This window comes from Eulemur rufifrons, chromosome 27 (genome assembly GCF_041146395.1).
Source record: "Eulemur rufifrons isolate Redbay chromosome 27, OSU_ERuf_1, whole genome shotgun sequence".
In the NCBI taxonomy this organism is placed as follows: domain Eukaryota; kingdom Metazoa; phylum Chordata; class Mammalia; order Primates; family Lemuridae; genus Eulemur; species Eulemur rufifrons.
In genome coordinates, this window is record NC_091009.1 from 9,608,958 (window position 1) to 9,623,525 (window position 14,568).

Consider the following 14,568-nt stretch of genomic DNA (forward strand, 5'->3'; position numbering starts at 1 on the left):
TCAGATGGGGTGGCAAACAGCTTTGTTCATCTAAAATATTAGAAAGTGAAATGAGACTATAAATTTAACTGAATTTAACAAAACAAGGGAGTAAAAAGCACCTTCTAGCTGAAGAAAACTCCCTGGAAGGTTATACACTCTCTTAGGCTCTTCAGAGACAACATACCCAAAGTGAGTTAGATTAGGAACATTCATATCAAAGAACAATGAGATATTGGATAGAGGAATTATGCTAAGCTACTGTACACTTCTACTTTTAACACAAGCATATTTTAAAGCCTTTGTTATTTATTCGTTCACAGTTTTTCTCAGTATAATTATAGAGCTTTTAAGGTCAGAAGTTTTCTTATATTCATCTATATTGCTAGTAACGTACAAAATAATTATAACAGACAATAAATAGTAGGCAATAAATTTTCTTGGAATAGCTTATTCTGTAACCAGTGCTATAAAGCATCATAAACTGATTTGAAAAAATGGCATAAATTTGTTTTAGCTTATTTGTGTTATGTCTGTTCTTTGTCACATTTAAGAGGAACAAAATAAATGAAGTCATAAATACTTCAGTTTAGAATAGATCATGGATTTGTATTTGTGTATTTACTAATTGTTAACAAACATAAGGAAGATTAGAATTGCACTCTTCTATCATGTATTTACTCTCAGTCATATACTAAGAAACGCTCAGCATTTTGGAAAGGATATAAAATATCACCATTAAATCAATCAATCATCTTGGGGGTTTTTTAGTACAATTAATTCAATTAGCTTGCATCTTAATCTATGTATACATACATTTGAGTTAACTAATTTAGCACTTAAAACCATTGAAAAAAATACGCTGCAATTTTAGGGTCAAGTTATATGTTACCAACCTGTGATAAAATTATAACTCTTTTCAAGAGACTAAAAAAAATAAATGTTTGAGGATAAGCCTATAAATTTTATAATTAATAAGCAACTATTATTTTGATTATGGTCTAATAAATAACTTCTTAGAGGGATTATATTACTATATAGCCTGAGATATATCACCAGATACTAGAACTTAAATATTTTATTTCAAATGGTCTCTTTTTTAATATTTGTTTTTTTTTTTTTTTTTTTTTGAGACAGAGTCTCACTCTGTTGCCCAGGCTAGAGTGAGTGCCGTGGCGTCAGCCTAGCTCACAGCAACCTCAAACTCCTGAGCTCAAGCGATCCTCCTGTCTCAGCCTCCCGAGTAGCTGGGACTACAGGCATGCACCACCATGCCCGGCTAATTTTTTCTATATATATTTTTAGCTGTCCATATAATTTCTTTCTATTTTTAGTAGAGATGGGGTCTCGCTCTTGCTCAGGCTGGTCTCGAACTCCTGAGCTCAAACGATCCGCCCACCTCGGCCTCCCAGAGTGCTAGGATTACAGGCGTGAGCCACCGCGCCCGGCCTCTTTTTTAATATTTGAATTTTTATTTACATACAATAGATACATGATTCAGGTACAAATAAGATTCAGGTAAATTTCGTTTAGAAAGGAATGACGCAAAAAATTACTGATGTAAACCTAGATTTGAAAATATAACTGAGACATTCTTACTCTCTTTTGAGGAAACATTATAATAAGTCCAGTCTCTGTTCCTCATTTTTCTGTGCAAATCTTTTCCCTTATTCTCTCCACCTAGCAACTTTTTTTTTTTCTTTATATACTGTCTAAATATTGCCTCTGCAGATTTGCCCTTCCTGGCCACGCAATATAAACACAGGGCTACGTTGCCCGTAGTTCTTTCCCCGATGACGGCAGGCTGTCCATGTAGCTCTCAGTACTTACCAGAATCTTGATTTTTTTGAAATTTAATTTTAAATCTTTATTTGTTTTACTTATTCTTAAAACTTCCTCTAGCAAGTGAACTCCATTTGGAAATGAGCAGCAGGGTTCTTGTTCACAGATGTGTCCCTTGTCATGCACCGTGCCTGGCGCATTGCCAGCCTTCGCTGAGGGCGCAGATACAAATAAAGGTGGCACATATGCATCCAAGTATTAATCAACATGTTATTTGATAAATATTAATTGAGTTAATAACACACCTGGGCATATTAAGTTTAGTAAAAGATGTTCTCTTTGTGGGAGATATTTGAGATTTTTTATTAGACAACCTTTCAGAAAAAAAATCTGAATAGTTGTTATCAGGCGATCCAGTTCACAAGATTTGTTTTCTAAAGTATTTTAGGTTGATTTTTAACTCAATGGAAAGGTATAAATCCTTTTTTTGGAAAATGTTCAAATCATTTATATCCACATCAGTTATTTTTCTACTTTGGCCAAATCCATCTGTAGTCATTTTGCATATTGAGAAACTGATAATCAAGTAGAATAGGGGTTTCCGAATATGTTGTAAACAATGATTATTGTAAAGAAAAACAAAACAAAAAACAATTTCTCTTTGATCATGTTTTTAAATTTCTTCTGCAGCTCCATGATATCCCTGAGGTATTGTAAATTCCCACTCTAAAGTGCATAGAGAGGAATCATCAGAGTAATGAAAATAAATTCATTCTCTTTTTTCAATTTTCCTTAGAAAATGATAAAATATTACCCTAGTTTTTCTTTAGTAACTCTACATTCATATTCTGTGTATAATGAAATCCTTTTTTATGAATACATCTTTCCTTGGGAAAAAAAAAATCAGTGGAAGCCGTTCACTTTAACTGGATAATTTTTTTCTCTACATGTCTTGGTTTTAGAGTATTCACTCCAGTTAAATAAATTATAAATATTGCTTCTCCTACTCATAGCACATGACATATTATTACAAGCAGGAGGCATTGTAATATAGTGACCCCAGCTAAACTACCGAGTGAACTTTTCAAATGAAAACATTCAGATAGATTATGCATTTATAAATAAAATAAATTTGCTTTTCAGGGAGTTTGGCCGCTGGAAAGTAAATAACCTTGCAGTTGAGAGAAGAAATTTCCTTGGCTCCCCTCTGCCTCTTGCCCCTGAATTCTTCCGCAACATAAGACTTTTGGGACGTCGACCCACCCTTCAGCAAATCACAGAAAACCTTATCAAGAAATATGGGACACATTTCTTGCTATCTGCTACTCTGGGAGGTATGGCTCTTTGAAAATATTTGTACCTGTGTGTGCTTGTGCATAAGCCTATATAAATCATAGAAGTGTCAATTAATCCAGATACCTGCAGTTTGAATAGTTGTAGAATTCATTCATTCACTTACCTAACACATATATTGAGTGATTATTAAATGTCTTATACAGTGTTCACAATCATGAGATAGATGAATATTACTTTGTCTCTGCCTGGAAGCTATTAATAATCTAATTATATATATATGAATAGTTTTTATACTCTATAAGATGATATGAAAAATTTTGTTAAAAATATATGACCAATATTCAATCACAGGTGGGAGTCATCACTTCTGGTTACAGAGAACAGGAAGGATTTCCTAGAGTAAATGTTAAAGATCTACAATTACATTTTTTAGCACTTTTTAACTATTTCTGATTGTGATTGATATATGGCATGGAAAAATGATAAATATCAATTATGATGCCTAATATAAAAGCAGAGATTAACCATGTCATTTTCTCAACCAAGTTATACAATTGTAAAAGTTAAGAAAGTTATTGCATAATATTTTTAAATATGGATTTATTATGGTGATGTATGATTCAACATTTTGAATACACTTAAATGACATTTGAGGATATAATGTGTAATAAGTAAAATAGGATATGTTGCCAAAATTTAAAAATATTCCAAAATTCTATATATTTAACTTTGTGTATCACTTCAAATAATATCAAAGTATTCTATTTAAAAATGGGTGTTACTCTTTCCTATAAGGAAGAGCATTAAATAAAATTGGATAGAAAAGCCATGAGAGCAGTGAGTCCCTGCTTCCTTGTCAGTTTCTCAGTAAGTTTACCAAAGACAGGCTGATTCACACCAATGGCACCGTGTCGTGAAAGAACTTGCTCTTCATTTCTTAGTCTTAAAGTATGAGTCTTGTCTTTCCTTTGGCTGCCAGTCCAGTCTGTCAGCAAGTCATATGAGGTTATTACTCCAGAATATATCCCACATCAAACTCCTTCCTGGTTTCTCTACAGTGTCCCTAGACCAAGTCTCCATCATTTTTTCTCCTGCAACACTCCTATGGTCCATCATCCACGTAGATCTTCTTAAAACTTGAGTCAGATCATAGTCACTCTTCTTATTGAAACCTAGAACAGGCCACTTAAAATAACATCTAAACATCTTCCTGTGGTTTTTCAAGCCCATGTCAATGATCTGATGCTGGTTTTTATCTCAGACCTCTCCTCATCTCTCTCTTCCTCGTGCTCTATTTTCCAAGCACAGTAACCATCACATGTTTCTACCCAAATGTTACTTTCTCAAAAAGACCCTCCCTGACCACTCTTTCAGGGGTAGTGTCCTGTGAATCCCATTGTTCTCTACTATTTCATGGTCTTACTTAGAATTCTTTATAGTATTTAGTGTTATGATGTGAAAATACTTTATTGATTTGTCTACTGGTTTATTATCTGTCATTCCTGCATATTTTCTTGAAAATAGGAACCTAGACTGTATTTATCACCACTTTATCCCCATGGCTATAGGAACACTTGGTATGTAGTAGATTCTCATTAATTATACGTTAAATGAATAAATAAGTGAAACTACACATTGTTAGGAGACTGAGGTTGTCCAGTTCACTAGATAAATGTAAAAGCTTATAATGTATACAGAAAATAATTGAGGTATAATTAAGGGAGAATAACAAATGAAAGCAGCAAATCCAGAAACCCAAAATGGGTCAGTTTCACAAATAAAGATTCAGAATTGGAGAAAATCAATAACCAAGCAAGAGTAGATGAGCAAGCGTGGGCAGGTTGGAAAAGAGGTAGATTAGATCCCTGAGCACATTTAGGAAACTAAGTTTGCCATGAACCTTACAGAATTAAAGGTGTAAGGTATAGGTGGTTCAGTCAGAAAGAAAAGGCAAGGTAAGAAAAGGAAAGGTAAGGAAACACTATTTCTCCATTACCTTCATTCACAAATGAGAAATAGTGTGATAAGTAGATAAAGAGATCGGACAAACCTGCTGTTGAATCCTGATAGGCGCCCCATTTTGCCAACAGTGAAACTTTAAAAACTATCAAGTAACTTCTCTGAATTGTAGTTTCTTTTAGTGGAAAAGGGGAGAAAAACAGTCATATAACAGCAGCATGAGAAGATTACTATAAATGTAGAAAAATGTCCTGAGCATAGTGTGTGGCATAATTTAAACGTCATGCATTTAAATTATTTTTGTTACAGAGGCATAGATAGCCAAATATTTATAAAACATTTCAGTAATTGTGACAACATTCTGTGAAATCTGTGTCTATTTGGCTTAGTAATGTCAATTAGTATTAATGTAATAAAATCTGAAAGGTGAAACTTATTTATTTATATAACTTCTCTTAAAAAGTTCAGTAATTTTAAACAATATTCATTATCATTGATTCAACAATTTGAAACAGCTGTAAGAACCTGAGAACATTAAAATATATTTTTCCAGATAAGAAAGGAAGGAAGAAACAGAGAAAAAAACCAAAGAGAAGAAATCAGAACATACAAATGGTTCCCGTGGATATTTTTCTTCCTTAGTACCAAAATTGTGGTGACTTTTTGTTTTAATTATTTTATTGTTTCCGTACTATGAATGCCACATTTTGGTCCTAAGATTAGTTTTTGTTTTGTATGTTTTTTGTTTATTTTATAAACCATGATCAAAAACTTAAGGGATTAATCACTTCTTTGTGTTGACCATTCCAATCAGGGCAATGTGCTTTCTCAAAATTGTTTTACTGCAATTATTTAAAAAGTCTTGTTAAAGCATTTTCTTAAAGCAGGGGGAGGGTGGAATTAATATCATCACTCATCTTTCGGTCTCTGAGTAGTCCATGCATTTAATGTTCATAATATTTTCTATTGGAATTATTTTACTTCTTTAAATGTCTCTTTATTTCCTTCAGGAATCCCTATTAGGTAATGCCAATAATTTAGTTAAAATGCATGCCATTATTTTAGTAGCTTAAGGATATAAACTATCTGCAATTAAATTGTATACTAGGCATGATCTCAGGATATTTTTAAGTTATTGCTATTTTAATTACATTAAAACGTCTTTATTATTGTAAGCATATCATTTTACCTTCATATGTTTTACCTGATTGAATATGAAATTGTATTACTCCATTTAAAAAAAAATTGAGATTAGTTAAAAAAATTAGATTAGTTTAAAAAAAAATTGAGATTAGATATTTACCTTAAATTAATTCTCCCTCCTCCCTCTCTCTCACCTCAGTTGACTAAGACCAAGGACTAACTATAATGCTAGCACATTGAAGGTGTCACATATATAAGGAAACCTTTCAAACAAAAGTTATTTTATAACTAGATACTCCTTAAGTATCTAAATATTTAACTAAATTTGAATATTTTTCAAAACAAGTTGAGTATAAAATACTATCAGTATTAAAGTGATAAAAAGAAAATAAATGAAAAATGGATTCTTCCCAAAGAGTTATTTAGTATATTATTGACTTATGCATAAAACTGGGGATAGCATATTTGAAGCATTTAATGGAATATTTTATGATAGATAAAGCCAGTGATTGAATTATCTTCCTATAGGGAAAAATAAATTATAAAAAACCTTCTTCAATATATATCATTTTCGCCATTTATTTCATTTTATAGCTTCCAGACTACTTATCAATATAGTAATTCAGCTTGCTTCTATTTTGGATAATGATGTCTAAACTCCATCACTGTTTAAATATATAAAATAAGCTACTCAATTTAGAGAATCAATCTTGAAAAAGATTGCACTCCTGGGATATATTGATTTCTAGCTATGGAATATATTTCATGACTGTTTTTGTAATATATTTCATTATAATACAATATATGACAAACACTGAAATAAAAGTGTATTTGTGTACTGAATATAGAAATAGAAAAGAAAATGAGTGAATGTGGGGCAGGAGGAAGATGACATTAAAATTGCTGGGCATCGGCCGGGTGCGGTGGCTCACGCCTGTAATCCTAGCACTCTGGGAGGCCGAGGCGGGTGGATCGCTCGAGGTCAGGAGTTCGAGACCAGCCTGAGCAAGAGTGAGACCCCGTCTCTACTAAAAATAGAAAGAAATTATATGGACAACTAAAATATATATATACAAAAAATTAGCCGGGCATGGTGGCGCATGCCTGTAGTCCCAGCTACTCGGGAGGCTGAGGCAGGAGGATCGCTTGAGCCCAGGAGTTTGAGGTTGCTGTGAGCTAGGCTGACGCCACGGCACTCACTCTAGCCCGGGCAACAGAGTGAGACTCTGTCTCAAAAAAAAAAAAAAAAAAGAAAAAAAAAGAAAATTGCTGGGCATTAATAACAGGGAGGCACAGTGTCCCTCTGAAAAGTGCCAGATCTGAGTTCTGGATCAATTTTAGAAACACAAAGGACCAAGGAAGATGAAAAGAAAAAATGTTCATTGAAATTGTTGTTAAAATGTTATAACAAATATTTATGGTAATTTTAAATGCACCCTGGTCCTCATATCCATAATTACATAGATTTATACACACATCATAGTATCCCTGGGGAGCTGTGTGTCCCTCTTGGATCATTCTTGCCTCTCTTGTGTCTCAGGCAGAGGGGAGCAGACCAAAGTGTGTGGTCTCCCTGAACAGCACAGCCTGGGGAGGAAGGGAGAGCAGCCGGGTTCTCCACAGCTGCCCCTTCCCTACACTAAGCCTTTCTGTTAACTCACTGAGACTGTGGGCAGAGTCAGAAACACTGAGGCCTGACTGCTGTTTGCACTTGCACAGTTTTAAAAGCTATAATTAATTTTTTAGCCCAGGTACCATATATTTTTTTTGTTTTCATTTGCAAGGCTGTTTTAAAAATATTTTTCTGAAAGTGCTACTTCAGATAATACATCTTCTGGTTACTAAATGGCTAAACTTGAGCAATTTTTCATATATTTAATTTTGGATAAATACAGAAAATATTTTCATTTGCAAATCTGTTTTGAAATTTTTTTTTCTCTGAAAGTACTACTTCAGATAACACATCTTCTGGTTATTATATGGCTAAACTTAGGCAATTTTTCACATATTTAATTTTGGATAAATACAGAAAATATTTTCTTCACTGTTCCAATGAAAAAAAATGCACGATAGATGTCCAGATAGTATTAACTTACTAGAATACTTATTTAAAATAATGTATGTACCTCAACGACCACATAGGGTATAAGTAACTATGCATCAAAGTAGTTCATTTACTGCAAAAGTTTAATGAAATATTATTTGTGTATCTCATGAAAGATAGAAGTCAGAAGTTAGACATTAAGATACAATATGGACAAAAAATCAATTAGAGTTTTTTTCTATTTCCTTGCATCCCTGTAGGTATGAGAATTCTGAATATTCTCATTTAATTTCAGAAATAGTCAATTCTCACTTTTCTGTATGTGAATTACGTTCTGCATAAAGTATCCACAGTTAGTTGTTAATTCTATGTCATATACCACCTTCTTTCAAAATCAATTAACAGCTGTTGTTCTCATTTTCACTTGGTCTTTTCTCAGGAACTACAAATTCCTTTTACTTCAGTTTAACTATAACATAATAAGTGAATCCACCAAATATATGTAAAATTTATTTTTTAAGGAAATATGAATAATCACTTTAAATGCATGGAATTACTTCCTCTATTAGAATACATAGTCTATTTTAAGAAAAAGAATGGAAAGAAAGGAAAAGAATTATGTTTCAAAGCTTCCTATCCCAGGAAATTATCAAAATAAATGACACTGAAGGGGAAAAGGAACTATCATATTTCTATTTCTTAAGATCAACTATATCAGTTCTCTCTCTTTCTCTCTCTGTCTCTTTCTCTCTCTCCCTCGCTCTTTCTCTTTCTTTCTCTCTCTCTCATGTTCCATTGGTATAGGAAATAAAAAATCTGAAGTTAAAGCAATATCATTAATTAATTATTAATAGTTTAGAAGGCAGTTATTTGCCAAAATTTTTAAAATTATTTAGGTAAATAATAAAAATTAAAAGAAGAAGAACAAGAGATTAAAATTGATATGCTAGTTGATCTTAATAATAATGTTCCTGGAAACCAAGGCAAAAGATAAATGTTAAGTTATAATATATTGGAAATTTGACTGTACTTTTTCTTGTTCTTTTAAATAGCATGTTGATAAGGTAGATAAATCACCTGTCTAGTTTTTGACAAATATGTACTAAGTTACCTATGACAGTGCAAAAGACCTAAGATCTTCCTTAAAAGAACACTCAGGTCACTAAGAAAGGCAGACATTTAACATGGTAATAAATTATACTGTGGTTTAGAGCCTCATTGCTCGAGTGTGGTCCATGGACCAACAGATCAGCATCACCTTGGAGCTTTTTAGAAACGCAGAATCTCAGATTCCATCCCAGATTAATGAATCAAAATCTACATTTTAACAAGTTCTCCAGGTGATTTATATGCACATTAAGTCTGAACAGCACTGTTTAAAGTATCTATATAAATTTAAAGTACACTCACCTGTTCCAGAAATCTCACTTCTGAGAATTAATCTTATATAAATAATAGCAGGACTTTGTAATTATACATACCAAAAATGTTCAAAAATACTCATTGCAGCGTTGTAAACAGCTCCAAAATTAGAAGTAACTTAATTGCACTTCACTCAGGATAGGTTCATTGCCACCTAACCTTCGAAATATTTATTTCCAGTTCCATTTCTTTAATGTCATTACACTATTATAGGGAATATTATGGTATCTGTGCAATTTTGTTTTGTAAATTTATAGTCTTTGCTTGGGGGTAACTGTTAATAATTATAAGGTCAGTTGCTTTACTTGAGAATGCTTTCCAAAATATAATTTTTTGTCAAAGCAATATAAGGTCAGCTCTTTTCTTTCCATAAGATCTTCCAGATGCCAACAGCCAAAATGTCTTTTTATTTAAACTATCCTAATATATTTGTTTCTTCCTCTTGCCAGAAGCCTATTTTTCTAAGTTTTTTATGCCTGTTTCTGACATACTGTCCTCTTTTCTTTCAACAACACTGTATTAGTAGATTAGTAGATAAATGTTACCAGGCTGTGTACCCTTCACATGTTGAGCTAAAGAAGGATGGCCATAAGTAGTGAAGCAAAGTTAAACTGCAAACTGAATATGATTACAAAAGGACAACAAAAACAAACTTTAGCACAAGGAATAATTTGGCTTTTCATTACCAAAAATTGGAAAAAATTTTCGGGATAAAATGTTACATCAAAAGTAAAAACCAACAAATAATTACATTTAAAACATGTTTGCAGTGTTTATTCCTGTGAGAAGGATTTCTACTCATGTAGTAATTTTTAATAAGTAAAACCCACACAAAGCAAAACAGGCATTCATAATAAGATCTTTAAGTGTAACAAAGCTGAACAACCAGGAAGGCATCTGCACAAATGCACGTTTTTTTGTTTTTTTGTTTTTTTTGTTTTTTTTTTCCTGGGTGTAATGTATAGATTATAGGTCAATAGACTAACCTAAGGGCAGTAACAATCATAAAATAAAATAAAATAATAAAATACAGCCAACCCATAAGAATTAAGAATCAGCTTCATTGGAGTAGAAAAAAGAAAAATAATCACAAATCTCAGTGGATTATGACAATAACGGTTGTTTCTCACTAATATTATATGTTGGCTGTGAGCACACTGTGATTCTGTCCTGTGTGTCTCCTCATTCTGGAATCCACGCTGAAAGAGAAGGCTCCCTTTGGAACACGCCTTCCCCCTGGCAAACAGAACAAGCAAGAGAGCAGATGTAACTTTGTGATGCCTCTCCAAACTTGTACTAGACCATGGCATACATCTGGCTCACTTGGTTTTCACTGCTGATCAAAGCACTCTCCCTTCCCATACCGTAATAAAGAGAATACAGCATGTACGCTCATAGTTCTTCCCTACAAGGGAACATTAATCCTTGTATGTATGTTTGCATTAATAATGGTACAGTAAGTAATTGCAAAAAGTAATACAACCTGCCATATCATCATTATTGAATTAACCCTGGGATTCTTTTAATCATTGTCCTATCCATTGTTTTTGTTCCAACATCTTGAGAGTATTATCAATACTCCTGTCCTTAATAGCTATAGCTACGAGATTGCAAATTGAGAAAATCCAAGTGAAAAATAAATGGTGTGAAAGTTCTTTTATTTCTATTCCTCATGGAACCAACAGAGATGATTTGAAGATCAGGACATGAAAACACATAATTGTAAGGGCCAAAGCATACCAAATGTGTCTAATTCTGTGAGCCAATCATGATATAACATTAAAGTGGTGATTTTTGTTTGTTTGTTTTATTGTCCTCTGTTTCTCATTCTCTGCGAAAGCATCCTTCAATATGTGTTTTTAATGTCCATAAACCACCACAAAATTTTAGTTGTACAAGACACAGCTGCATGATTTCTGTGTGGAATAATCACATCTTTTTATATCCATAGTCATTAATCCTTTTCACTTTCTAACAGACTCAGAATGTTGAATCAGTTTCAAAATCACATTTAGTTTTTACAAAATGTGTGTATGTCCTTTGGAACCCATGTCATGCTTATGAGCTACAGCTGGTTTAAAAAAATGAACATAAATGACTTTTGAACACAATTTTTTAGTTGATTGAATAATACCATTTTAGTTGTCAAATCTGATTATTGCCTCTCATTTACACAGAAATCTGGTGAACTTTATTATTGAATACTTCCAGGGGAATTTACAGTAAAAGTTGAAAATTGAATCCTCTTTCTTACCTTTCTCAAGATTGTAAAAATCTCAAAGAATATAAAGAATATAAACATCACAAAAACTTGGTCCTTGTGTACAATAAAAAAAGGGAAAGAAAGAAACAGATGTCTTGGAAGAAAGTCATATTCTCCATGTAGAGTGAGTGGCTTTGTCACAATATCTTGGATATTTAACAATTCATGATTTATAAAAATTGAAAGTTAGCACAAAGTAAACAGCTTACATCAAAGAGTTTTCTGGTCTGTTGTATCATAAGTAAAGGTTTAAAACAGGGCATTCATAAAACAACAATTAAGATAATTTAAACTGCAGATTTAAGTTGCCTCTCCTGCTTCACTGCAGGGGAAGTTTTGCATACATGAGTAATAGTTCAATGTAAAGAAGAACCATGAGCAATTCATGAATGGATTCTCTTTAACAGGCTATTGGAAACAATAACCCACTGCTATTTTTAATAATGCCATATATTTTGATTACAAGATCCTCTAGAAAGCAATTTTGACTGAGTCCAGGTTCCTGTAGTGAAATTCAGTATCTATGAAATTCTAGCTTATGAAAATTTACAACCTCCTCATTTACAGTTAGGTCTTAATAACAAAGGAAAAGAGGAGAAAACAGCATTTATTATTGTTCACAAAGCATGTGTTTTGCAGGCACTATAGAGAAGTTATATTGTTTATTCTTTTGAAACAGTTGAGTTATATTGTTTATTCTTTTGAAGTAGTTGCTGTTTTAGAGATGGGAATGCCAACAGCACGTGTAACATTACGTTAAGTCCCACAGTCATGGTGGAGAGGGATGGAGTACTATCAGGATTTGCCTTTATGTACCTGACTATAAACCCCAGGTTTTCTTTTCTGTCATTCTATAATATTGCCTTCAGAATGTTTTAATTCAATTCCACCAAATTTTTAAAAAATAAACAATAAAATCAGTAATAAAATATTATAAAATACAGCATTTTTTTTCATTTTATTTTTCTTATTGTCTGAAATACATATTTATTCTTCAGGGTAGAAGTAGGAAAACATATAAACCTGTACTCACAAGCAAATGTAGATGCTTTGAAAAACAAAGGAAATTTTTTTTTAATCTCTCATACATAATGAAAATCACTTTTATTCATGATGATGATTTTAGACCACCATTTCCTATTTTCATCTTTGATTGCTTAAACATATGTTAGTATTTGCTTTGTCATTCATATTGTTACAGTGAGGACCATTTGAAAATGGTGATCCCTAGTTTTTGTTATGTGTCATTTTCCAGTTGTGTCATGGGATAATCTAATATTTGTAAAAGATTCTTAAATTCAGTTTTAATTCAAAAATAAACATATGCTGCTCCTCTTTTGGGGGATGACATATAACTCAACTGAAGTCCTATTAAAAAGAAATTAAGGATGTGGACTACTTCACATGAACAGCAAAGACATAGGCAGAGATATAGTATTTAAAGGACTATTTTGTGAGATGTTTACTTTCTGTATATGATTACAGACTGGAGGGCAGAATTAATGACTTTGTAAAAGAAGTAGAGCAAGCTTCCATTTATCACAAGTAAGATAAAATAGCTAAAATTACTAGAAATGTCAAGTTATGGAATGTGCTTTATGCAGTTCTAAAGAATTGTGTTTAATAACAAAAGAGAATAATAGCATATTAACAACTTCGAATTCTTACTGTATTCTAGTTATATTCTAAACCCTATACAGATATCTGTTTCATGCTTACAGCTGCTCTTTGAGAAAGATTTACTATCCTCATGTTGCATAAGAGGTAACTGAGTCTTAAGAATCATTCAAGATAATTCAGTTACTAAACTGAAACCAGCATTAGATCCCAAATCTGTTTGACAGTAAAAGTTGGTACACTTACATCCAAACTATAATAACTAATTCTACATTTCTCTGTCTTCCAGGACCTCATAATCCAGTGAAAGAATCTCTTCTAGTGGTCTAATTATCTCTTCTGCTCAACGACATATAGTTTTTCAATTAATGTTTGAACACCTCCAGTAATGGGAAAATTCACTGCTAGACAAAGGGAGACTTACTGAAAATGACTGTCTTCACATATTTAAATGGCCTTCTTGCATCTTCAGAAGGCAAAAGTAATGTCCAATTAGTCAATTGAACCGATGTATTGAATTTAATATATTACTGAACTGAAGAAGATGTTAGATACTATTTTTTTAAAAATATAAGCTGTAAGCCTCCTTCCTATTACAGGAATCTGTAGAAAACATGGTGAATTCAGCAAGGCTGAACTTGGATGCCTTTCCAAAATTTTTAGATGCATTTACCAAATGGAATCATATGGGAACTGCTGAATCATCTAGAAATTTATTTTAGCCATAATATTAGTCATGAACTTAACAATTATTTAAGGATATTTTTATTATGAATTAATATATTTTAAATGTTAATTAAATATTCAGTATCTGGGCCAGATATTGAATGAGAGTTGTGAACACTCCAACACTCATGCCATCATGATTTTTTCTTAAATGAATTTTCAAACATATGTGAAGTAGAGAGACTTGTACAATAAATGTCCATATACTCATATGTAACCATATACTACACAAACCATACTACTACTACTCACAAATAGATTACAGCATGAATTTTTTGATTCCTTGTACTTTTATTTGTCTTTAGAATATTTTCCAAAAATTGACTTACATTCAAAA

At 32.4% G+C, this 14,568-nt stretch overlaps 1 protein-coding gene across 2 annotated transcripts in view; it reads left to right on the plus strand.

The window, feature by feature from the left end:
* The window catches only part of BRINP3 (BMP/retinoic acid inducible neural specific 3), a 399,388-nt gene that overhangs the window by 198,739 nt on the left and 186,081 nt on the right, over nt 1-14,568 (plus strand). The window contains exon 3 of one of the 2 annotated variants that reach the window (XM_069459484.1): nt 2,905-3,095. The exons of the other annotated variant lie outside the window; for it this stretch is intronic. Coding sequence (XP_069315585.1) covers nt 2,905-3,095 — 191 coding nt within the window. The remainder of the gene's footprint in view (nt 1-2,904; nt 3,096-14,568) is intronic. 2 annotated transcript variants of the gene reach the window in all.